The 25363-nt window shown below is 33.5% G+C and overlaps 1 protein-coding gene across 1 annotated transcript in view; it reads right to left on the bottom strand.

Annotated features, from left to right (window-relative positions):
• The window catches only part of KLHL1 (kelch like family member 1), a 376159-nt gene that overhangs the window by 207622 nt on the left and 143174 nt on the right, over positions 1 to 25363 (bottom strand). Inside the window, exon 3 of the mRNA XM_047720111.1 lies at positions 23920 to 24056. Coding sequence (XP_047576067.1) covers positions 23920 to 24056 — 137 coding nt within the window. The remainder of the gene's footprint in view (positions 1 to 23919; positions 24057 to 25363) is intronic.

Genomic DNA, 25363 nt, shown 5'->3' on the forward strand with positions numbered 1-25363 from the left:
AGAGAATTACAAAACTCTGTTTAAACCATGTACCAAAACAAAAACAAAAGCAAAAGCAAAAACAAACAAACAAAAAACCATGTACCACTGTATTATTTAAACATTAGGTCAATCTGCTAGAAATGACCTGAACCTAGACCCATAACCAAGATAAATATAACTTACTAAAGGCCAACAACTGTTTTAAGCATCTTGCATTTCTTACTTCATGTAATGTTCAAAATCATCTAGTATGTATGAAATATCTGTGTCCACTTCAGTAGGAACTATGATTGTACTTTTTGTTGTGAATTAAGGAAAATAAGAGTAATAAGTAAGTTTCACAAGCTTTTCACGAAGTTTCTGACAATACATTCACGTGTATATTAATACAAAACACCTATGTGTGGATAATGAATAAATGCATGAAGATACTTATATATACATATATAATACATGTATTGTAGATATTGTATTTAACTCATAGTACCCATGATTATAATTTTCTGTAATTTTTCTTTTGTCTTTCTTTCTTTCTTTCTTTCTTCTCAGTTAACTTAAAAAAAAAAAGAGTTCTTTAAGTGCTTCCTCTTTTATCTAACTACTGGAATAATTTATTAATGAATGGGCTATTTCTGTATGTTTGTAAAACATTCCTGTGAAGACTTCTGGGCTTAACTATTTGGGGTTAGGTTTTATTTAGCAATTCAACACATCTTTAAAAGGTTTATTTACCGCTCAGATTTTCTATCTGTCACTCAGTATTGAATATTTCTAAGTCATACGGATGGCTTTTTCCATCTTAGTTTTTGTGGCACAGACTGCTACTCTTCACTAGAAATAGCTTCACTGGTTTTCCTGCACACAGGGTCAGGCCACATGTTAACATCATGATATGGGTCTGTGGACTATGAGTAGAGGGATGTGTGTTACTACCTCACCAAGGCATCTGTGACATGAGCGTCCTTCATCCAAGCTCTCTTTCTCTTCTACCAGCAAAGTAAAGATGACATAAACCCCTGGTGGGTGGTCGATGCACAAAGAGTAAGGAACCTCGGTACCTGAGCTCTAAACCAAGAGCTACTAGTTTCAAATAATGATACTCAATACTTAAGCTACTAATACTTAAATAATAAACTCCAGTACTCAAATATATTTTTACTTTTATTGTTTTATTGGTTCTTGCAGTCCAATTTACTCTAAATTGTACAGTTTTAATTTTATTTTAATTAGTGTGTATATAAAATTATTGGAATTTTTTTATACCATGGATTTTTTATTTTTGCCTTCTGTCATCCTTATTTTGTTAAATTAACCTATTTTTCAGTGGATTGTTTAATCATTTCAGAGAATCAACTTTTATGAGTCTTATTAATGCATAATATAGAGTAATAGTAATGGACAGGAGTTTTTTAGAAAATTTATTTTTGTTAATTTTGCTCATAAATTATTGACCTTGCTAAATATGAAAATTCTGGAAAAGTGTTGCCTATTTTTATGGAAATGGTTCTTCCTCCTTACCTTTGCTTTTTCATCTCTCTTAGAGACTATATCAAGTGCCATGTATTGGATCAAATAATTCCCTCCTCCATATCTATAATTTCTTTATGCATTCTATTCACTAATTCTCTCTCCAGTATAGTTTATATTTTATTTAAAGTTGATATGTTAAATTTTAGAAACATTTTAGTTTTACTTCTAGAAGTTCTCTCCATAAGAATTATTTGTATTGAAATTTATAATATTTTCATATTTACCTTCAAACTCATAGATAATTTTTTTGCTTTATCTTACATATTTTTTAACCTTGACTTACTAAAATTTTAAATAACTTTTAATAGTAAAAGGTCTACCAATGGGGATTATTCATTTTACAGAATTTTTAATTAATTCATAAACATCAATTTTTATTCCTGAGTTTTAATAATGTCATTCTTTTTCTTTGATCATGGATTCATTTTATTTCTACTCTTCTGTCTTTATGTAACTTTACCACATTTAGTTTTTGTTTTGTTTTTTTTTTTTAAGATTTTCTTTATTTATTTGAGAGAGAAAGAGAGAGAGAATTTGAGCGGGGAGAGGGAGATTAGTAGGGAGCCTGACCTGGGGCTCAATCCCAGGATACTGGGATCATGACCTGAGTGCAAGGCAGATGGTTAACTGACTGAACCACTGAAGAGCCCCCACCACATTCTGTTTTAATTATTATTACCCCAAAATAAGTATCTGTGTTCTCCACTTAATAGCAAAATTTTGAGAACTTCGGATATCTCTCTGAGATAATAGTGTTTTATTTTCCTACACTACAGTCTCTAATATTCAATAATGGTCATCAGTCTCTATATAAAAGGGATATTTTAATTCATTGGTGTATTTGGAAGACAGGCTACACAAATTTGAAAATCAAGTGTAAAAGTATAGGAAAAATAATTAATCAACTTTCATTATTGATATGCTATCACCTAATTGAAATTTAAGAGTGTATCCTTGCTAGTTGGAAGATATTTTATAACTTTAAAATGTTACTACAATTTTTTTTGATTTCTACCTTTTTCATCAGTAGTATTTCTATAGCATGTTAGAAAAGTTGTCTACTTTTAAAAATTCATCTTTCACGGACAGAATATTTATGAAGAAAGAACTTTATAAACAGAATGCTTTTATTTTTTTCCATGCCAAAGTTTTTTTTTTTTTTTTAAAGATTTTATTTATTTATTTGTCATAGAGAGAGAAGCGAGAGTGAGCACAGGCAGACAGAGTGGCAGGCAGAGGCAGAGGGAGAAGCAGGCTCGCTGCCAAGCAAGGAGCCCGATGTGGGACTCGATCCCAGGACGGTGGGATCATGACCTGAGCCGAAGGCAGCTGCTTAACCAACTGAGCCACCCAGGCGTCCCTCCATGCCAAAGTTTTTATTCTGGATTTTTTTAACCTATAGTAATTTGCAAGAACAGTTCCATAAATACCCATTTACTCTTTTACCTAATTTCACCATGAGTTAACATTTTGCCATATCTTTCTGCACATGTGTGTTTATACTATAACTGCTGAATTATTCGATTATTCCAACCATTATATTTCACCACTAATACTTCAGCATGTGTCTCTAAGAACAAAAGTGTTCTCCTACATAGCTACTATGTAATTTTTACACTTACAAAACTAATACAATAGTATTTGCTATGATGTAAATCTCCCCAAATGTACAAATAATGTGCTTTATAGGTTTTATTTTTAAATTCAGGATCTAATCAAGACTCACATTATATTTGCTTCTTATGTCCCTTTAATCACCTTTAATTTATAACCGTTTTCCAACCATTTTGTCATTCATGACATTTATATTAGTCAAGAATCCAGATTAGTTATTTTGTAGAATTCCCCAGGTTGGATTAGTCATATTACTTTCCCATGATTACATTTAGTTGGGACCTTTTTTGGCAGGGACACCATATAGGTGATATGGTACCCTTTTTAGTGGCTTATACAGGGAGGTTCATGATGTGAGTAGATCTCATGGTTAATGGTGTTAAGTTTGGTACCCTATTTAAGGCAGTGTCTACTAGACTTCTTCATTTTAAAGATTTTTTTTTCCTTTATAATTAGTAAACTGTTGGGTGGTGGATAACTTTGGGGGATAACATGACATTTGATGTCATGTTATCGTGATAACATGACATTTCACCTAAAACTTAACATGTTTAATAGTTAAAGTGAATTATATTTTATTTATAAGTGTCACTGATAGAATAAGACAACAAAAGAATCTAAAGCATGCTTCCAAGTGTAGCTAGGGATTTAATGAAGAAAAAAGCAGGTAAAGTGGAAACAAATTAAAAGGAACAGTGTAGTAGAACAAAATTAAATACTTTTTTATTATATACTAATTTCCACTTAAATTAGCTACCTAAAGTTTAGTTTTAATATAAAAGTGGGACATTATCAATAATAAGTTAAAATAGTTCCTTTTGAGCTTACAAGATTTTGATAAATGCACAAGGATCCTATTATTTGGTTATTAATCAACAAGTAGAACATTGAGTAACATAGGTCAACTCAGCAGAGGAGACATTTGCCAGTGCAATTCTTGGAGGTGTTTATATTTCACATTATCATTCAATAATAATGTCAAATAAAATATTCATCTGAAGTTGAAATATTCACACAAGCTTGGATGATTTTAAGATAAATTATGTCAGGGCAGTTATTGATCTATATTTTAAGGTTTATGAATATTATAGTAGGCACCAGAATGAAGTATTCTACAGGTTACAGAAACCTGTATTTTATAGATTTTAAATGATTTATGAAATGTGTACCTAAACTTATAAGAATAAAAATATGAAATATAAAGGAGATAACATGAACACATTAAAATTTGTTATTTATAATTGATCATATGTATAACAACTTTTGATAATATTTATATCTTTTAGAATATTGTCATGATTTCAAACCCTCAGAGGAATTTTACCTAAAACTTCTAGTAAGACTGCCAAGAAGATGGTTACATGCTTCCTAGCATGGGTCTTGTGAAAATCAGATAAAAGAGATAAATACAGATGGTATACCTTTTATAGATTCCATTTTATTTTGATTTCAGGACATTGGGAGAATAACTTCCTTTAATTTTAACTAATTTTTTCTGTTTTTTAAAGATGTATGTATGTATATATGTATGTATGTATGTATGTATGTATTTATTTGAAAGAGAATGCATGAGCAGAGGGGAGGGACAGACGGAGATGGGAGAAACAGTCTCCCTGCTAAGCGGGGAGCCTGATACCTGATGCGGGACTGGATCCCAGGACTCTAGGACCATGACCTGTGCTTAAAGCAGATGCTTAAGTGACTGAGCCACCCAGGTGCCCCAATTAACTAATTGTTTTCGATAGCAATTGTGCAGAAAAAAAAAAATTAACACAGTAGCCCTGACCTTCTATTTTTGAAAAGGTCTGCTTGTAAGATTTGCCCTTGACTGGTGTCTAAAAACTTAGATTTCAAAGAGGTTCCCACCATTAACTAATACAAATGGTTCATTCTACCTAAAGTGTTTGTATAAACAATATGGCCTATGCTGAACACCTGCTTTCCTTCTGGGATTCTTGAATTTTGGCACATGCTAAGCAGATGCTGCCTATGTGATCAGACCTCCATAAAAACCCAGGGCACTGAGTCTCTAATGAATCTCCCTGGTTGGCAACAATTCACATGCTTTGTTACATCTCATTGAAGAGGACATGAAGTGTGCCCAGTGTGATTGCACTTGGAATGGAGCTTTTGGAGGTTTGTGCCTTGTTTCTCTGGGGCTTCACCCATTTCTCTTCCCTGACTCTGCACTGAATCCTTTTGCCATAATAAATCATAACCATTGGTATGACTATGTGCTGAGTCCTGTGAGCCATCCTACTAAATCACTGAACTTGGGGAGATAGTCTTGGGATAACCCACCACAGCATTCTAATTAGAATCGCTGGAGTAGTAGGTGAAGTTGAAGATACACTGTGCCTATGGGCTGGAAAATGTAACATTGTTAACATTTCAGTTCACCCCAAATTAACCTATAGATTTATTATAATCATATTCAAAATCCCAGCAGACATTTTGTAGAAATTACAGAAATGATTCTAAAATTCATATGCAAATGCCATGGATGGCCTAGAATAACCAAAACAATTTTGAAAAAGAACAAAGTAATAATGCTACCAGATTTTAAGACTTATTACAAAGCTAAAGTAATTAAAACTGGGACTTGTCTGAATATATGCAGATCAACGGAAAAAATAGACTCCAGAATTAGAACCACCCATATATTAATAACTAGTTTTTGCAAAGGCACTAGACAATTTTTTTTAAAGATTTTATTTATTTATTTCACACAGAGAGATCACAAATAGGCAGAGAGGCAGGCAGAGAGAGAGAGAGAGAGAGAGAGAGAGAGAGAGAGGAGGAAGCAGGCTCCCTGCCGAGCAGAGAGCCCGATGCAGGACTCGATCCCAGGACCCTGAGATCATGACCTGAGTCAAAGGCAGCGGCTTAACCCACTGAGCCACCCAGGCGCCCCGGCACTAGACAATTTAATCGAGAAAGGATAGTCTTTGGAAAAATGGTGCTGGCACAATCAGATACCCACAGGCAGAAACTTGTATTTTAATCCATACCCCACACATTTTATAAAGTTTACTCAGAAATGGTAATTCAGTGAAGAAACTTAAACCTCTTTAAATACTGGTAGTGCAGCCGTGATTATCTTAAAAAAAAAAAAAATACTGGTAGTGCAGCAATTGGCTTTCTGAATGCAAACTGTTTAATTTGGACCTTGCCTCACACCTTATACAAAAATTAATTCAAAGTGAATAGTAAACTTCAATGCAAAATGTAAAACTATAAAATATCTGGAGGTAATCAGTGTGACCTTAGGTTTTACAATGAGTTTCTAGATATCTACTCATCTCATTATTGTAATCTATGTTTATATAGGAGATTGATTTTATTTGAAAATGTGATGACTAATATATTAACAATAACAGATTATCTAGTTCTAATTAATTCAACAAGTGAAAAACTATTCATTTTTTAAAAAAACTAAAAATAGTTCTTTAAAAAGTATTCATTTTTATAATTACAGATGTACACTATGTATAATCACACTGCACAATAGTATCCATCTACAGAGCATCCCATAAAGCATAGTATATTCATAAATCAAATAGAATACAACATCAATCATCTAGTGATCAATGCACCAGATCTACATTATCAATATGGATTAATCCAACAACAATGAAGTTTAGGGAAAAAAGAAATTTGTACAAATATACATACTGTACATACTTGTACATATATATATGAAAATTACTCCATATATCTATATTTATACACACACACACACATAGTGACAGAACAATTTTGTGTAGGTAGAAATATGTATGGTAATAATAAATCCCAAAATCAGTGTAGTGATCATATCTCTTTATAAGGGAGAAATGCATCCATCATGACAGTTTTGTTTTTATTCATATTTTATTTCTTAGGTGAGAAGAAAGATGCCCGGCTTCCCATTAAAATATTCTCAGTAACTTTTTTCAGTTTGAAATGTTGTATAGTAAATATGGCAAATCTTATGTCCCTTCACATTTAGCGTTACACATGACTACTATTTGGACAGGGAAGTATGATCTAAGATTGATATCCTTGTTGGTCAGAACCTGAGTCAAGTTCTGGAAAGCAGACTTAGATACCCTTCCAGAGGAATATATTTGTGTTCAAATTGAGGGCAGTGGGTACACAAGAGGACTTTCATGTAAGATAGAGCAGGCAGGATAAAAGGCGTGTATGGCCATAAATCATGCCTTTCTTTACACATTTGCCCTTCAGAAATACTCTCATATACTACGACCATGGAGAAAGGAAAAGTGGAAAACATGAGGCAAACAGGGCCATGAGAGGCATGCTCCCTGTTGTGTTTGAGCTCTATTTGAAACCATCATGTCATTAAGCCAGGGCAAGCCTGTTTCATCAACCTGACCCCTTATTGGTAGATAGTTATATTGCTGACAGACAACTGAGCACCAATACATGATTGAGCTTTGTTCTAAAATAGCAGAAAAAATTCTCAACCAAGTCCAGCCCACTGACAAGCCACAAACTTATAAACAAAAAAAATCATTGTTGTTTTAAGACATTAGCCTTGGGGCAAAAATTTTGGGGACAAGCAACTGTTATCCACAGAAGCTAAGTTATAGAATACAAAACAATGAATGTGATGGGCTAATGGGAGAAAAAAGATTACTCAGGATGGATCATAGCCCTAAATGTAAAAATGTAAAAACTAAAACTATTAATCTTCTATAAGAAAATAGAAAAATTTTGTGACTTTAAGTTAAAGATTTCCTAGAGAAGACATCAAAAACATAATCCATAAGAAAAAAATTGTTAAATTAGACTTCATAAAAATCACTGCAAAGGACAATGTTAAAGGGACAAAAAGATAAACCACAGACCAGGAAAAAAAAATGTTTGCAAAATCATGTCTGATAAAGTACTTGCATCCAGAATACATACTCAATAACAAGAAAAAAAAATTTAATGGGCAAATGATCTAAACAGATGTTCCATAAAAGAATATACATGGATGAAAAGTGCTCAACATTATTAATGTTCAGGTGGATGGAAACTAAAAGCACAGTGAAATACTACTACACCTGCATTAGCACTGCTGGTGGAAATGTGAAATTGTATATCCATTTTGGGAAACAGTTTTGCAATTTCACCTCTCAAATGACACAGCCATTTCATTCCTAAGTACTAACTCAAGAAAAATAAAACAATACGTTTATATAAAGCCTTGTATATGAATGTTTATAGTAGATTTATTTTGTAATAGTCAAACACTGGAAACAACCCAAATGTTCATTAACAAGTGAATAGATGAACAAACTATAGTACAGTAATTCCCTTTATCTGTGGGGGATATTTTCCAAGACCTCCAGGAGATGCCTGAAACCATGGATAGTACTTAACCCTCTACACACTGTTTTTCCTATACATACATACCTATGATAAAGTTTAATGCATAAACTAGGCACAGTAAGAGATTAACAAAATAACCAATAACACAATAGAACAGTTATAACCATATACTGTAATAAAGATGGTGTGAATGTGGTCTCTCTCTTAAAATAACTTGTGCTGTACACACCTTTCTTTTACTGATGATGTAAGATAATAAATGCCTATGTGATGAGATGAAGTGAGGTGAACGAGGCAGGCATTATGACCTAACATGACCTTATTGCTGGCCTTCTGACATCATGTCTGAAGAAGGATCATCTGGCTTGGATAGCTGAAACTGTTGAAAACAAAACTGTAAATAACGAGGGCTACAATGAAATACTACCTATACAAAGGAAGGAACTGTTGATATATGCAACATCATGGTTAAGTATGCTGAGTGTAAAATACTTACACTGAGTGAAACAAACCAAACCAAAAAAATAACTAAATAAATAAATAAACCTTATGATGCAGCTTAATTAAAATTCTTAAACATTTACACTATTATGGCATAAATCAGATCATCAGTACCTGAGTATGGAGTAGGAGCAAGGAGGATAAACGAGATGGATCAGAAAGTGGTGATGAATATATTCATTACTCTGATTATGGCAAGGGTTTTATGAGTGTATACATATGTCAAAAAGTCAAAGTGTACACCTTATATATATGCAGTTTATTGTATATCAATTATTCATCAATAAAGCCTTTTTTAATATTAAATATTGAATATTGAATATTTAAATGTCAGCAAAGATGAGTTGGGTGGACTAGTACCTTTATTTTCCGAAGGCTTTAATTCAAACTTTACTAGCAAAATCACAAAGATAGTACATTATAATTTAAAGAAATTGTGTGCTATTTTTTCTTACAGTTAACAATATATAGAATATATTATAGTTATGGCAAGTTCATATATGATATGAAATTTCATATATGCCCTATATTTCAAATGCTACCGCTTAAAATACCTGATCAACATATTGTCAAAATTATCTTATAAATGTATACCTAACATATAAAATGGTGTGTGGGTGTGTGTGCATGCTAGTACATTTGTCTTCCCAGATCAACACTTGAAAAGTGATTCAGAGATGTTAGGTCTGGGTAATAAGCCAGAGGATATGTAAGTTATTTGTCTGTAAAAACAAAGGGCCCAAGTTCAAATACTGAATCTAGCATTATACATCATAATAATTTAGATCATATTTTAGCAGGCACTTCCTCCTTTTTTTTTAAAAAAAAGAGGAAAAGGAGAAAATTTTTGAATTTTCACAGGTTATCTATAAACTAATTTTTTCAAGTTACCTATGGTAACTCTGGATGCAAATCTGGAAGATACAAGCATTGTGGTTTCAGAGTTAAAATACTCTATTTTTTTCAACTTGGAATATATCCAATGAAAAGACCCTTTGTAAAAAGTCAGAAGGCACAAATGGAGTATTAGTGAGTGTTGAGCTTGAGTGCATACAAACTGAGCTACGCCATGCATTATATATATATATATAAATTTTTTTCTATGTATATAGAACCTGGCTATTTCTCTGACAGTCTTTTATGGTAAAAAGGCAAAAATCTACCAAACATTTGATTTAAAATTGAACCTAAAAAGAAAACATGAATACTCTTAATGAAAAAAAATATTTCTACACATTCATTCAAAGTTAATTTTTAAGGCATAATATTCACAAATGTTAGATGTATGAACAGGGTAAGTCTACATATTTTTACTTTGGGTTCCATAGAAAATTAGCTTAAAAATATGAGATACCTACATGAAACTTCAGATAGCTAAGGAGCCTGTGACTAGAATAACTGAAAGCCCTGAGAAAATTTTCTTAAATAATAAGGAAATAGCTATAATCTCTTTTGACAAGTGCAGAAGATAGTTGTCTCCAGAAAAAAAAATAATTGAAAGACTCAACACATCATCAGAAAGCAACCATCTTCTCAAATGCCTTATTGTTTCCCTCATAGCTGCCATAGTTTCAAGCTTCGCATTCAGACAGGAAAACACCTCTGAAAGAGAAACTATTCCTTCCTCCATGTCTCTCTTGAATCAGTGAAGAAATCTTTACTAAAGTTTCCCAGAAATATTTCTTCTATGTTGCCTTGACAAAAACTGTATCACATGACCATGTCTCACTCAGTAACTACCAATGAGCTAAAACCCCAATAATTGATTTGACCCTATATGAATTAGATTGAGAGAATTAGATAGAATTAGACTCAACTTTGGGAATTGAAAGGGAATGCCTTTTGAATATGGTACTTCCAAGTACATGCTACATGTATGTATAGTCCCACTGTAAGTAAATGCTAACGCTACTGAGTATTCCAAATATGTATCAGTAGACTTAAAGTGATTTTCTAGAAGAGAATATGCTTAAATTTGTACTGTATTGAAATGAAAATATGTAAAATAGGATGGAGAGGAAAAAGTGAAGATAATAGAAGAATGTGAATTTATTTTGTAATTTTAATGGAAAAGTGGTATCCTATTACCAACTGTACTGTATAACCATATTTTACTATAAAATCAGTTACATTAAAAAAATGCATTTTACTAGATAATTACAAAAATTGCCTATAAAATCCATAAAGTAAATTAAATTATCTATCTATCTATCCTCTATCATCTATTTATCTCTATCTTCAATGGAAAGAAAGAGAAATAATATCATTACCCCACTAGAATTGAAATAATATTAAAAATTAATATTTAAGTACATAGAATTTTTTAAAATAAACTTCTTTAAAAATATTTTAAATTTGTAGAAAACTTGAATAGATAGTACTGAGGCTTCTTGTATATATATATGTGTGTGTGTGTGTATATATATATATATATATATATATATATAACCTATTTCCCTAGTTATTAACATTTTACATTAGTATGATACAAATGTTAAATTAAGCAGGCCTATTAGGTGACCACCTCAAAACATCTATAAGCCCTACGTAAACAATGAGTAACTTATACCCAGATACAGATACCAAAAAGGAAATTTCCATATGTTCCCATACCTCCCCACCTTTCCTTTTTTAACTACAATCCCCCACCACTGCCTCCAGGCAGAAAGTTGCTTCCTTGCAGTTCTGCCTGCTGTCCCTTACAGTATATTCAGTAAACTTCTTCTTTTAAAAAAATTATTATTATTATTATTATTATTATTCAGTAAATGTCTATCTCTTTTGTTCTGTGTTGGGTGAATTCTTTCACCACCTGTGCCTCTGGCCTCCGCACAATCAGGTCACCCCACAGTAGAGGTAGTGTTTGTCAGGTTTCTCCACTGTAAAATTATCCTTTTGTCTCCTTTTCCATACTATGATTTCTGGGAGGAGGACCCTATGCATAACGACACTTAACGAATGGGCCATTATGCTCTATTTCCTTGAGGGAAAATTAATTACATAAATGATGTGAAGTACTGCATGAGAGACTTGTATTTTCCCCATTATTTATTTACTTAATAATTTATTTATAGCAACAAATCCTGCATTTTTGGAGTGTTTTGAAAAAGGCAGGAGAGTTAAGAAAGTTTTGATTTACATCATTTTATTATTTTTAGTAGGCTTACATGTCTTTTTTTTTTTAAGATTTTATTTATTTCTTTGACAGAGAGAGATCACAAGTAGGCAGAGAGGCAGGCAGAGAGAGAGGAAGGGAAGCAGGCTCCCTGCTGAGCAGAGAGCCCGATGTGGGACTCGATCCCAGGACCCTGAGATCATGACCTGAGCCGAAGGCAGCGGCTTAACCCACTGAGCCACCCAGGCGCCCCCTTACATGTCTTTTTAACAGTTACCAAAAGAAAGTGATTTTTACTGCACTTTGGACTATTGCTATCATTAAATTATTCCTAATTCTAATATGCACCACATTATTGACTTCCTTGTCCCTCTCTCCACCTCTCATCTGGAAGAAAATCCTGGTTGCAAACTAGCTTTAGAAAACAGAATGACAGGCTATGCCTGGAAAATCCTATCAACTTAGAGCTTATTAATAAACAACGTCTTCTATGGATTCCAGCCATAAGAAAAGCATGCTTTATGTTTTTCAAGCACTAAATATATCTCAGAGTTTAAGGGCTCACTTTTAGAAAAGTCAGGGAAATACCTACGCAAGGGCCAGTGAAAAGGTAGTTGTGATCATAAAGCCCATCATTTTTCTAATTCTACCTGCACACCTTTTTCTTTAAAAAGCCCAGTGGGTATCAGGTTAGAATTAAAAATTTCAACTCATTTACCTAAATTGTTTTAAATCTAGTATTCTCACATATCTATCATTTGGAAAAGAACAAGAAATTGTTTGCTGGGAATAATCTTGACTTTTTCTGAATAATCCCTTGACCCACATCCATACATAGGCGTTCAACTTACTTGACTTTAACCATCAAGTGTACCCCTTATTTTCAGTATATCATAGCTTATAACTCTGTCCTTAATAAACTACATAGACTTTTTTCTACTCCCACTACCTGCTATAGTGTTTAGTGTAACACAGGCTACCACTCAATACTCAAGGAAATTTTGGTTGTGAGGAAAAAAAAAAAAAAAAAGCATCAACTCATAGTTACACAAGTTATCCAAACTTCTACTGTAAGTAACATAATTGGTCAACTGGTGAATCAAATATACTACACATGTGCTCATTTGGCCATTACAGAATTTAATATTTTAGGATATCTTTAGGTGAAACACATTCTTTTGAGTTCAGCATCAGTAACCACAATCGCTCTCTCTAAGAGAGAGGGAGAGAGAGAGTGGAGGTGGGGATGGGTGGAGAGGCAGAGACATACAGAGAATCTTAAGCAGGCTCCACCCACCGTGCAGACCCCAACCTCATGACCCTGAGATCATGACCTGAGCCAAAATCAAGAGTCTAGCACTTAACTGACTGACCCATCCAGGTGCCCCAATACTAATCTCTTTAAATTAAAGGTGCCTTCAACCCAACTGAGTTTTATCCCTGGATTTTAATATCTTACTGTTTGATGTATGAAATGATTAGTAATCTCTGTGTCTGGGCAGTATCATTTGAACCTGAATCAGCCAACAGAAGAAGCAGTTTTATAATTCATTACTATACCCACTTTTGGCATATTAGTGAAGATGTCTGAAGTACATAATACAGAGTTTTATAAATATTCAAATATTCAAAAATATTCTTCTCAGATTTCACTATTAGAAACCTATGTATGTTGAGGAAAATCCTTGTTTTTATTTATAACTGATTATGCTTCTTTCTCTACCTTGGTGCCTGAGAAGCTAAAACAAATTGGTATGTAATTTCTATGACTACAAACAGAATCTTAAGACTCTTATGACTCTTAGGGTGTGAATCATACCAGGGGTGTTGTTGATTTGCATATGAATGCCTCTTTCAGGTCTTTTTTCTTTGAATTTCAAAGCCTTATACATACATCACAGATTCTGAGGCACAAAATTAAGACCAAATCAGTCTTGTGGCTTCTGTAAATGACTTTTTAGATTTGCTCTTCCTTTATTTTTTCTACTTCAGTCCGTAAAACAGAGGGGAGATTGAAAGGGTAAGTATAAGAAAATATACCTTCTCACTGGACAGATGTTACAGTAACATTATGGAAAAGAATGTTCTTATAGAACTAGGTTGAATTGAAGTTATCTACAAAGTTGCTCCATTTTAGGATGCTTAAAGATTTTATGCACTAACTTGGCTGGCTGCGACATGGAAATAAAGGCTACAGTTTTGATATGTTATCATCTGGCTATCTGCCCAGATCAAGAGTTCTAGCATTCTACCTGCGCAGGAGGCCATATTCCCAACTTCCTCTGTTCTGCCAGGCTTCTGAGTTGCCAGATGTTTTTATGTTTGTTTGTTTAACAGATAATTTTCTTTGGAGCAGTACCCTGGCTTTCAAAATATGCTTAATACGTTATCTTATTCCTTTTCTGCCATTATTTAGATCATTTTCAGAGATTAACCACTTTCATTTTCTGACTATAAGCATTCATATTTTTCTTGAAATCCCCACATCTAACAGCACCTAATCATAATCAGTATTTCTTAGCCTCAAAATAGTTACAAAGTGTTATTGGAGGAATATACAGTTAACTCTCTAATACATGTCAAAAAACTACCCTATACATCATTGACGACTTATTTCCCTCCTGAATGTATTTTACTTTGGAACCATTTTGAGCCAGTTTGTGACATGACAAATTTAAATAAAATACATATGAAAAATGAGGTTTGTGCTTGAGGCCCTAAATATATTTTCTTTGACTTGATAAGTAAAATAATAATTTGTCAAAAAATTTTCAAATGTCTTATTAAAATGCCCATTTATCAGAAAGTAGACTATACGGTCCAGGAAAACACATGAAATAATTAATGACATATATTCCAAAGTATTGTTTACATTTTGACATGAATGAATCAGAAATGAACATGTTATATGTTAAAGTGATTTTGATAATTCTTCTCACAGACTGAACTTCCATTACTAGTCTAGATTTTTTATAGATATTTTATTCTGCAGTACCCCACCCCCCACTCCCCACCGTGCACACACACGCACACACACGCACACACACACACTCCTAAACAACATCTCCAGAGAAGAAGAAAAGACCTGGCAGACACAGGCATCAGACTTTGCACGAATGTCATTTAGTGGAATATTTTCTCTGGCAAAGGAGTACAAGAGGACTACAACAGGGCTATAATGTGTCTAAGAAAGCTCAAGTACACAATCTAAAGGAGTCAAGAGATCAAGGTATTCCCTTCCGATGTGTCTTCAGCATACCATTCACTTCTGGCTGAAATGTGTTCCCTGTTGGATAGCCCTTAGCGTCCTTTATGGGAGGTAGACAAAGCATTTAAAAACAAAATTCTTAAGAGTTCTTTTTATGAATTTCATGTCTCCAACATGAAGGGGAAGTCTCGCCTGAATGAAGGTGGTAAACCAGACAAAATGATGATTTCTGGAAGTCTTCAAAGGGGACAGTGACCGGAGTTGTTTTATTTGCTTGTTTTTGCTTGTTTATTGTTTTTAGTTGTTTTTTTCCACCACATCTGCAGAAAGAATCCCCACTATCAAATTTCAAATGCAAAGTATTGAGAAATAATCAAAACACAACTCAAGTATATTTTTAAAGATATGTATTGTTCAGAAACATATGTGGGGTTGTTGCTGCATTGTTCCCAACTGCATGATAAAGGGGAATGTTATGAGAAGTAATACAGATGTGTGTAAAACATCCTGAAAATGTTACATGTTAAACATGTAGTGTTTTTTAATCATTATTCTTATTTACATAATAATAACAAAACAAAATTAGACTTACATTTGCAAAGTTATGAAATTGTGAATGTCCCAGCCTGAGGATGATCAGTGGTACAGTGCTAGGATCAATCACAATTCTCCATTTGTAGCATCTACATACTTTCTTCAGTTTATTCATGATTTTGTGGAAAAGGAAATTAATTGTAAGAAGAAATTATATTTGATGGCAGTTGGTACTAGGAAAATGGAACTAGTAAAATGGAAAGCAATAAAATGGAAGTAGTAACATAAATACGTATAGGCAGCATTCCCTCTCTTGTTAATCAGACGGAATGTTGAATACCTTTAGATCTAGCAGAAAAGACATTGGAATGCCTGTGGGAAAACTGGACCATGCTCCCACGTCCATGGAATTTTGTTGCCCTCTATAGCAAGGTATTTTCATTTTTGTAACTGACAGTAAGAGTTGACTACTTGCTCATCTCATCTTGTTACTGTGTGGAATGAGATAAGATATGCTAAAATAATGAAGGCAATACATGATAAAAATAATTAAAATATATAAGGCAGTAAAATTGGATAGGTGGTTGAAAAAAATCACTAAAAATGTATACCAAATTATATATAGATGAGAGTTCATACTGTAATACTAACACATATAATAAATCAGATTTAAAATTAATAACAGTCGACAAAGTGATGATTCACTCCCCAGTTTCATTTTTTATATGGATTCTGCAAAGGATTTGATGGAACTTATAAAAACACCCATTACAAATAATCATCATAATTGAGTGCTTATAACATTCTAAGCAGTATGCTAAACCCACATAATTTTACTAGCTCATTTACTTAGACATTATCATTTTCCTTTCTTAGAGTTGAGTAATATTAAGACTCTATAAAACTAAGTAAGTTGACCAAGACCTCTAAGTAAAACTGGGGGAGCACAAAGAATATAATTAAAATACTTGAGAAGTAAGAAGTAAGTACATGCCAATTAGAATAAATGCCCAACAATCTGAACGAATACTGGGCTGAATCATCTCAGTGAGTTTTGGTTGAATGTTAGTCCTGGTGAAGGCCAAAAAAAAACCCCACAGGTCTCTGATGTTGAATTCTACGTACTACCCCGCAAGTACAACAGGATCAAGTGTGCAGATATTTGGGGATTAGAGTGAAGGTGAAGTGACCCTGAAAAATATAGTCAAATAGGAGATTAATGCAAAAAATACACAGCGTGTACTCTGCACACATGCATTGTGACACAGGAGTCAGTACGTGCCTTCCTAGGATCCAAAGCAAAATGTAGGACAAAAAGGACATGTAAACAGTTTCTCTATACAATTCCTAGTACCCAAAGGAAAAATGTCAACAATTATAAGATTGTGAGTAACAATAAAATAAAATCCAAGCAGATTTTTTAAGAAAACAAAGTTGATTATAAGATGAGATCTGGGAGATTTTCCTTACTTGGGGACCAGAAAGTAAATGTGAATTACAGGGCAGAAGAGACATAACCTTTCCACTATCGCTAGTAAATATTAAGTTTCACATACCAATTTCTTTTTCAGTCTGTCTTTGAAATTCCATAGCATGAAGCCAAGATGCAGTTCAGTAACAACAAAATGTTATAAAATATTCAGAAAATGTACATAATTTTTATTATCTATTTTGATACAAAAATTTCTCCAAATTAGCTTATATCATTCATCACACACACACACACACACACACACACACACACACACACAGAGACACACAAGCAAATAAAGGTTCTTGGGATAATGAAAAGGCAGAAATAGGATGACAATATATAACTGATTTATTTTTATTATTTTTACTTTTTTTTCTTCCTGAATGTATAGATTATGTCAGCATCCTATGGAAATTACTAAATCAATATTTTAAATTAATGGATAAAATAATAATAGATAAAGCCAGTCTTTAAAGTCTCAATTTCTTAAATTGAGAACAGAAATTTTCCAACTAGTAAAAGTTCTAACTTTAAAACTAATATTATGCTAATGTGCTTGCATAATTCATGCCACTTGAATTAAACCAGTAATAAAAATGAAACAATAATTTACGTTTAATTACAATAAAAAATTCTGAGGGGAGTTTAGAATATTCAGTCCAGGCTGACTATATTGATGTATGCTTTTTTAATATTAAAGCAGAACATTAAACATCTCGGCTCCTGTGTGTGTGTATTTATTTTGTTCAAATGTTTGGCAGTAAGCAGAAGCTACCTTAACATTTGTTAGCATGTACTAAGATTTTAATTAACTTTAGTGGCACATAAACCTTTCTTTTTTTAATAAGGAAGTTAACTCTTCAGTATGATTAAATGTTTGCCATTTGGCAGTTTAATTTTCAACCTCTCTTCTTAATACCACTGCTAGATGGACAGCTTCCTTTATTTAAACTGTGTCCTTATCAGTTCTCTATAGGACCTGACACTTTGCTAGTAACCCTGCAGTCCCATCTCCCACATTTGTTAGAACTCTATTTCCTTATGCATCAATGAACACAGTATATTTTCAAGTATGTCTGGATAGTAGGGACTATATAAAAGAGAAACCAGAAGGAAATTTCAATCAACCTGAAAGAATGCTAAAATATAGTGAACTCCAGAGCATCCTTTTCAAATATATTAAATTTCCTCTTTTATTTTCACAATATGATCATCAGTTTTTGGCTAGAATGCAAATACTGAAATATGTATATATATTATACATGTAAAATATATGTGTGTGTGTGTGTGTGTGCGGTGTGTGTATGTATATCTACATATATGCATTCATTTAAACACACACACACAACCAATGTAATGCCCTTCAAAATTTGCTTTATATCATTCTGTAATGAAGAAATATTAGACTGTGTCTATCAAATGTATGTTTATATGAAAAGAAGACATAAAAGCTAGTTATTTTATACCCTAAATTCGAAAGTCCCATAAAGACAGAAAAATGTGTGTAATTAAGTAAATAGTCTTCCAAAGACCATCGGGCACCTCACATAGTAGGCATCTAATAACACTTGAAAGGTGTTCAGTGCATTTACAGGACAAGGACTATTAGGCATTAATGTGCTTAAGTTGTTAGGTACCATTGCCTTGTGTAGGGAACTAGCAGTAAGACTGGGAAGAAGCATGATCCAAACTTGCAGTAAGCCACTGTACAGTAATGTGGTTGTCGATTTAAGCTACCCAAACTATTTTGGTCACAAGCTGCTCCAAGGAACTCCAGCATAACTGATAACTTTACAAAAGGACATTGATTCAGTAGAGAAAATGCCATTAAATGTGTGTTCTGATGTTTCATTCTAGTAATAGATTCAGTGTCTTACTATTGATCTTTGTCAGGTTACTTTATTTCATTGATGGACTGCCTAAAGAACTTCAGAGGTTCTTAAAGTTGGAAAAAAATCTGTCCCCTCACATTAATTCAAAAGAGACCAACAAAGTTCTGATTTGTCTTAGACGATTTTTCAATGCTTATTTGAAATACCAAATATGCACTTCTTACAAAAGACAGTTTTGGTGCCTCTGCTTTGCATCACATACTTAGCCATGAAAAAAATGTTCATCTATAAAATTTATAATGTAAGGGATGGAATTTCTATAGTTCTATACATCTCTAAGTTTCTATATAATATGAAAGTAGAATGAGATAAACTATAAACATACATATATTTTAAGTTTTCTTCTTTGATTCTGTGCTTGTAAGTATGTTCTGTAGAATTACTTCAGAACAGCCTTGACTTCATGATTCAAATCACAGGCTTTATTACAGATTCAACAACTACTATCTCAGATTTCTTTTCTAGATGAGTAAAATTACAGAACAGAGGTTCCATTACATGTAGGAAAATACTCAAAAAGCTGTTTTTAAGTATTTGACACTATTCTAACTGAGAAAGTCATAAAGTGGAAAGTGGTACACAGATCTTACTGCTTTTGAAAACAGAAGTAAAGAGCTTTTTCACTATGCCCTGTTCTAATAATTTCATTCATTATCAAATTTGTTTAAAGGCTTATGTTATATTAACCTGTATCCATCCAGTCTTAATTTGTATTTTATCTTCTAGTCCCTAGTGTGACTCTTTTCATGCAGTGTGTTTAAATATTGTTAGCTGAATTATGGTTTCATTTTGAAAACTGATACACAGTATTGTAATTATGTATCTTTTGGATTATAACAAAGAATTCAAACTTTAAATGTAAGTCACCAATTATAAAAGGAGCTGATCTTATAACATGCACTATTGATTTTGCCCTTTTTGCTCTCTATGAATAGTTAAGATCATACTCAGATTTCTTGGTTGAAAAACATTTAAAAAATCCAATGGAAAGTTTTAAAAAGAAATTTTGAAACCATTTAAACAGTTAAGTAAGAACTTAGGAAATTGATATGAACCTCATATTAGATATACAATTATTTCTAACATTAGTGTAAATTTTCATTTCTTTTCCATTCCTGAACTATGACAATGTGTGAAAAAAATGACCTAAAGAAGCTAATTTTGATACTGTAATAATTAGACATCATTTTTATTGCTGTATTTTAATCCTTTATGCCACTAGAACTGTTTAATTTTGTCAACATGAAAACCTTACTGGTTATTTTATCCTATCTTATATATTGCTAGCATTAACTTTTTTTATTGTTATATGTTTCCTTTAAAAATATTCATATTACCCTTGAGCTATTACCATCACCGCAGTCACCTCCTTTGTACCTAGGTCCGTTTTCCTAGTTACCAGAAAAATAAATCTGTAACTACTTGCCTTCATTCTTACTGAAGCTCTATCAGGCCCCTGGTCCCACTTTATTCAAATTTGCTAGAGTAGAAGAAAAGAGAGGTAGACGGGGGAGGATGTCTCCCATGACTTACCATGTGCAAATTTTACTACCTGAAATTCTTTAAGGGATAATTCCTCATTCTTCAATCAAAGATTATTAAACCTTATAATCACTGAAGCGTATCTTAGTCAAGAATTCATTGCAAGCTACTTTACGCTTTCATTTTTCCCCCTTAATTTCTACATTAATGAATAAATTAGCTACTATGGTTCTTTCAAACCTTCCAGACTTTCCAGATCTCATGGAAATTTTAATCTGTTTAAATCATTTTAAAGCAATCTTATGGATCTCTACTGAATACTTTATTTCTACAGCTAATAGTTAACTATCAATGCTTTACAGAGTTGATCTTCCTTAATTTCTCCAAAGCCTCTCAAACCTCACAATTTAAGAAAATATTATCAAATAACTGACCTTTTAAGTGTCTTTACTGCTCATTAATTTTTTCCCTCTTCTGTGATGCATTCTTTTTAACCTACTATCAAGAAAAGTCTCAGAGACTAGCTAGTACACTACCTAAATGGACACATACAGATTCACTCTATTTTCCCTTTCTGTCATTGCTCACTACATCTCTTCTATTGTTGTATTTTGTTAAAAAAAAAAAAAACAAACTATAAAAAGATAAGGTATTTTATCTTATGCCCCCAATTTTCCCAATATTAGCTTGTAAATTATTTGCTCATCTAATATCTCTATAAACCAACGATCAGAAATTTATCAACCACCAGGGAGCTATGGATATTGCATCAAAGACCAAAGTAGCAGTGGCAACTGAAAGGCTACTTTATATCCTTTCTGCCTTCCATAAAGCTGACCAAATCTGGGTCATTACATTCAGCAGGGAGCTTTGAAACACCCTCCAACTTTGTGCTGCATGATGATGAGTATCTTTTGACCCAGTTTTGAATAAGAGAAATGCAAGATTGCCAGGCCATGGAGACTGTAAGGGTTGGATTTATGCCTTTTTGTTCCTAGAAAGATCCCTAAAATGTAAGCTTCATGATTCTTCCCTTTCAAGGAAACAGTGTGGTTATGTTTATTCTCTTGGTTGGGAGGACAAAGTTTTTTTTTTTTATGTTACTACTTCAGGTTGTATGCAGATTGAAATTGACTAAGATGGTTTTCATGGCCTTCAGCTTGACGAAGTTGTAAACAGGCTACTTCCTGAACTTCAAATCTTTGGTCTCCCTTTTCTCAGAGAATTTAATTCAGAAAACTTGTACTTGTTAAGTTCTTTCTCTACCCCTCTGAGATGTAAGTAATTTTTAAAGCCTTTTTGCCAGTTTTACAACCCAGGAATCTTGTTCTTAAGGCCCCAGAAGCATTCTCTTTGAAATGTCAGCTTTAAGGATGATAGTAGTACCCCTATCTTTCAGTTTTTGTGGGAAATAGATGTATAATTTGAGTGAACGTCTTGCTCTGAGTTGTAAAACTACATTATGTCCCAAAGATAGGAAAATATTTACTTTTCCTTTTGGTAAAGCCAAACAGTAAACACAGATGGTCTGTGTTCTCTCATAACACTAAAAATCTCTCCTTCCCTTTGTTTCAGCAGAATTAAAGACTGAACTTTGTTTTTCTCCCCTATTGCAACAGCCTTGAATACATACTTGTCTACTTGCTTACCTTTGTCCAGTGCAATATTTGCTTGGACAAAATATAATTTAAAAATAATTGAGGTCGGGTGCTGAGTAGCTCAGTCAGTTAAGTGCCTGACTCTTGATTTTGGCTTAGGTCATGACCTCAGGGTTGTGAGATCCAGCTCTGTAGGGCTCCATGTTCAGTGGGGAGTCAGCTTGAAGTTCTCTCTCCTTCTCCCCCTGCCCTTCCACCCTGCATGGGAACTCACTCTTGTGCATGCATGTGCTCTCTCTCTCTCTTTCTTTAAAATAAATAAATGAATCTATTTATTAGATTTTATTTAATAAATAAAAATAACTGAGGCTGGGAAATGTGTATGTCTGTCCATCACATTGCTACTTTGAGATAAAGCACCCAGAGCATGAGCATTTTTCTTTTCAAAGAGTCTTCATTTACTGATTAAGTGTTATAGGAGCAAACTCCCCTCTATGAGAAGCCAAATCCTCCTTCAGGAAGACAGATTCCCACTAGTCCCACAGCATTTTGGTCCTAGTAGCTGATCTTCGCAATGCCAACCTCTTGTTTCCCGTAACCAAATACGCTACAAAAACACAGCTCCTTAAACTTGGGTCCTGCTGCTTTGATCATCAATCCCTAGCCTACAGTTTTTCTTGTTTCACAGCATGATTGAGAGTTCATGCAAAATAAGCCACATGCCATTTCAAATTATATATATATATATATATATATATATATATATATATATATGACTTCAATTCATACGATCTACCTTGGCTTCTATCACAAGACTTTATTATAATGTCTCCCCTTACCACAATAATCTTGAAAATTAGTAAAATGTTTTAAATGAATATGAGCCCTGATAATGTTTCGAATAGCAGGTTTTACGCCTTCTAACTCTTCAGGTGTCACATTATATCAATATTTATTCCCTCATCTAATTCTTCTCCACTCAGACTATGAACTTCTGGAAGGTGAAGACATCTTATTCATTAGTTTATTCTCCAGAGATACAGCTGATACTTGCACACTTAGAAACGTTCAACAAATGTTTGCTAAACTGGCAAACTTATTTGAATGTACTAAATATAACATAATGCAAAGGTCATTAGAAAATGTCCACATAGTAGATCAGGAAGAAAAAAATCTCAAAATGTAGTCATTTCCATAACTCTAAGTATCTTCATTGTCCTTTTCAGCTAAGTTTGTCAAGTCCACCTTAAATGTTCTGTGAAGATTTTAATATTAAAATAATAAATTTTAAGGAGAAAGAGTTATTTCAACCCATACTTTCCAAAAAGAAAGAAAATGATAATATATTTCTCTTCCTGATGCTCTCACCATGGATATTAAAAAATTCTTATTTAATAATTAATAACCTCTTTGCTCCACTCCCAAGCTCACTCTATTGACTATTTATTTCTATAAGCTTATTAAGACCTTTGTAGATGAGAATAGGGTATATGTATACATATATACATCTGTGAGTCCATGACAAATGAAAAGGTAGTCTGATTTTTCCCTGATAACCTTTTAACTGAAAAAGAGAAAGATACAAACTAAGCACATTTTAACCTTTAAATTCTCAAATTCTAAAATTCTCAAGACATCAACATGAAGCTATAATTCTTTTACTGTACCTGTATATGCAAACTGCACAAGGTCCCAGAGGGCATTGGGGTCTATGCCTTCCATCTTGATCTCCTCTTGCTTGGCCTCACAAACATCACTTGTAAACATGGCAGCAAAATAGTCGGAGACTGAGCTCAGAACAAGCCTGAAAGAGTCATAGGGTCCAGTTTAGGTCATGAATGTAAAGCAGCAGATGCTAAGTGTCAATAAGAATGTAGTACAGGGGCACCTGGGTGGTTCAGTCGGTTAAGCTGAAACTTTTGGTTTCAGCTCAGGTCATGACCTCAGGGTTATGAGATGGAGCCCTGTGTCAGGCTCCACACTCAGTGTACAGTCTTCTTAAGATTCTTTCTGCCACTCCCACCTCACTCACTCTTTCTCTCTAAAATAAATAAATAAATCTTTTAAAAAATGCAGTACAGGGCACCTGGGTTGCTCATTGGGTTAAGCCGCTGCCTTCGGCTCAGGTCATGATCCCAGGTCCTGGGTTCGAACCCCACATCAGGCTTTCTGCTCAGCAGGGAGCCTGCTTCCTCCTCTCTCTCTGCCTGCCTCTCTGCTTACTTGTGATTTCTCTCTGTCAAATAAATAAATAAAATCTTAAAAAAAAAATGCAGTACAAAGGTACTCTATCTACCTACCTATCATCTATGTATCTCTGTAGCTATCTATCATCTATCAATCTATTTATTGCCTCATAGATTATACTTTTCAAAACTGAGTTAGGAAATTTTGTACCACCTTTGGTCACAGAATATCCTCCTATTATTTTATTTTATTTTATTTTTTTAAAGATTTTATTTATTTATTTGATAGAGAGAGATCACAAGTAGGCAGAGAGGAAGGCAGAGGGAGAGAGAGAGAGAGGGAAGCAGGCTCCCTGCTGAGCAGAGAGCCCGATGCGGGACTCAATCCCAGGACCCTGAGATCATGACCTGAGCGGAAAGCAGCGGCTTAACCCACTGAGCCACCCAGGCGCCCCATCCTCCTATCATTTTAAATACACACCTCCCCATTTAGTTTTCTTCTCTCATTTTCAATACACATTCTTTCTGTCATATTTAGTTCTTCCATCCTTTTGGATGAGAATCCAATTATTTCTGTCTATATACTCACTTTTTAACCACACTATCTACTAAGACTCATTATTACCCACTGAATGAATGGTGCTTCTATATTGAGAATTTGAGTCCTGAATGTAAACTTATCTATCTCTGAGATTTCTATTGTTTTTGCTTATTCGCCTGCTCTTGTGACAATATAATATTCTTTTCAATGCTATGAGTCTAAGTATGTCTTTATAACCATATGAGACAAGTCCTCCATCTTATTTTTATCTATTAGTGAAGTTTTATTAGTCTTTGTTTTAAGTTTGTTAAGTTCTTTGAATAAGTTAAATGGAATTTTAATTAAAAATGTACAGAATTTCTGATTTTGGTGATCTTTGGTATA

Source organism: Lutra lutra, chromosome 3 (genome assembly GCF_902655055.1).
Source record: "Lutra lutra chromosome 3, mLutLut1.2, whole genome shotgun sequence".
NCBI lineage: Eukaryota > Metazoa > Chordata > Mammalia > Carnivora > Mustelidae > Lutra > Lutra lutra.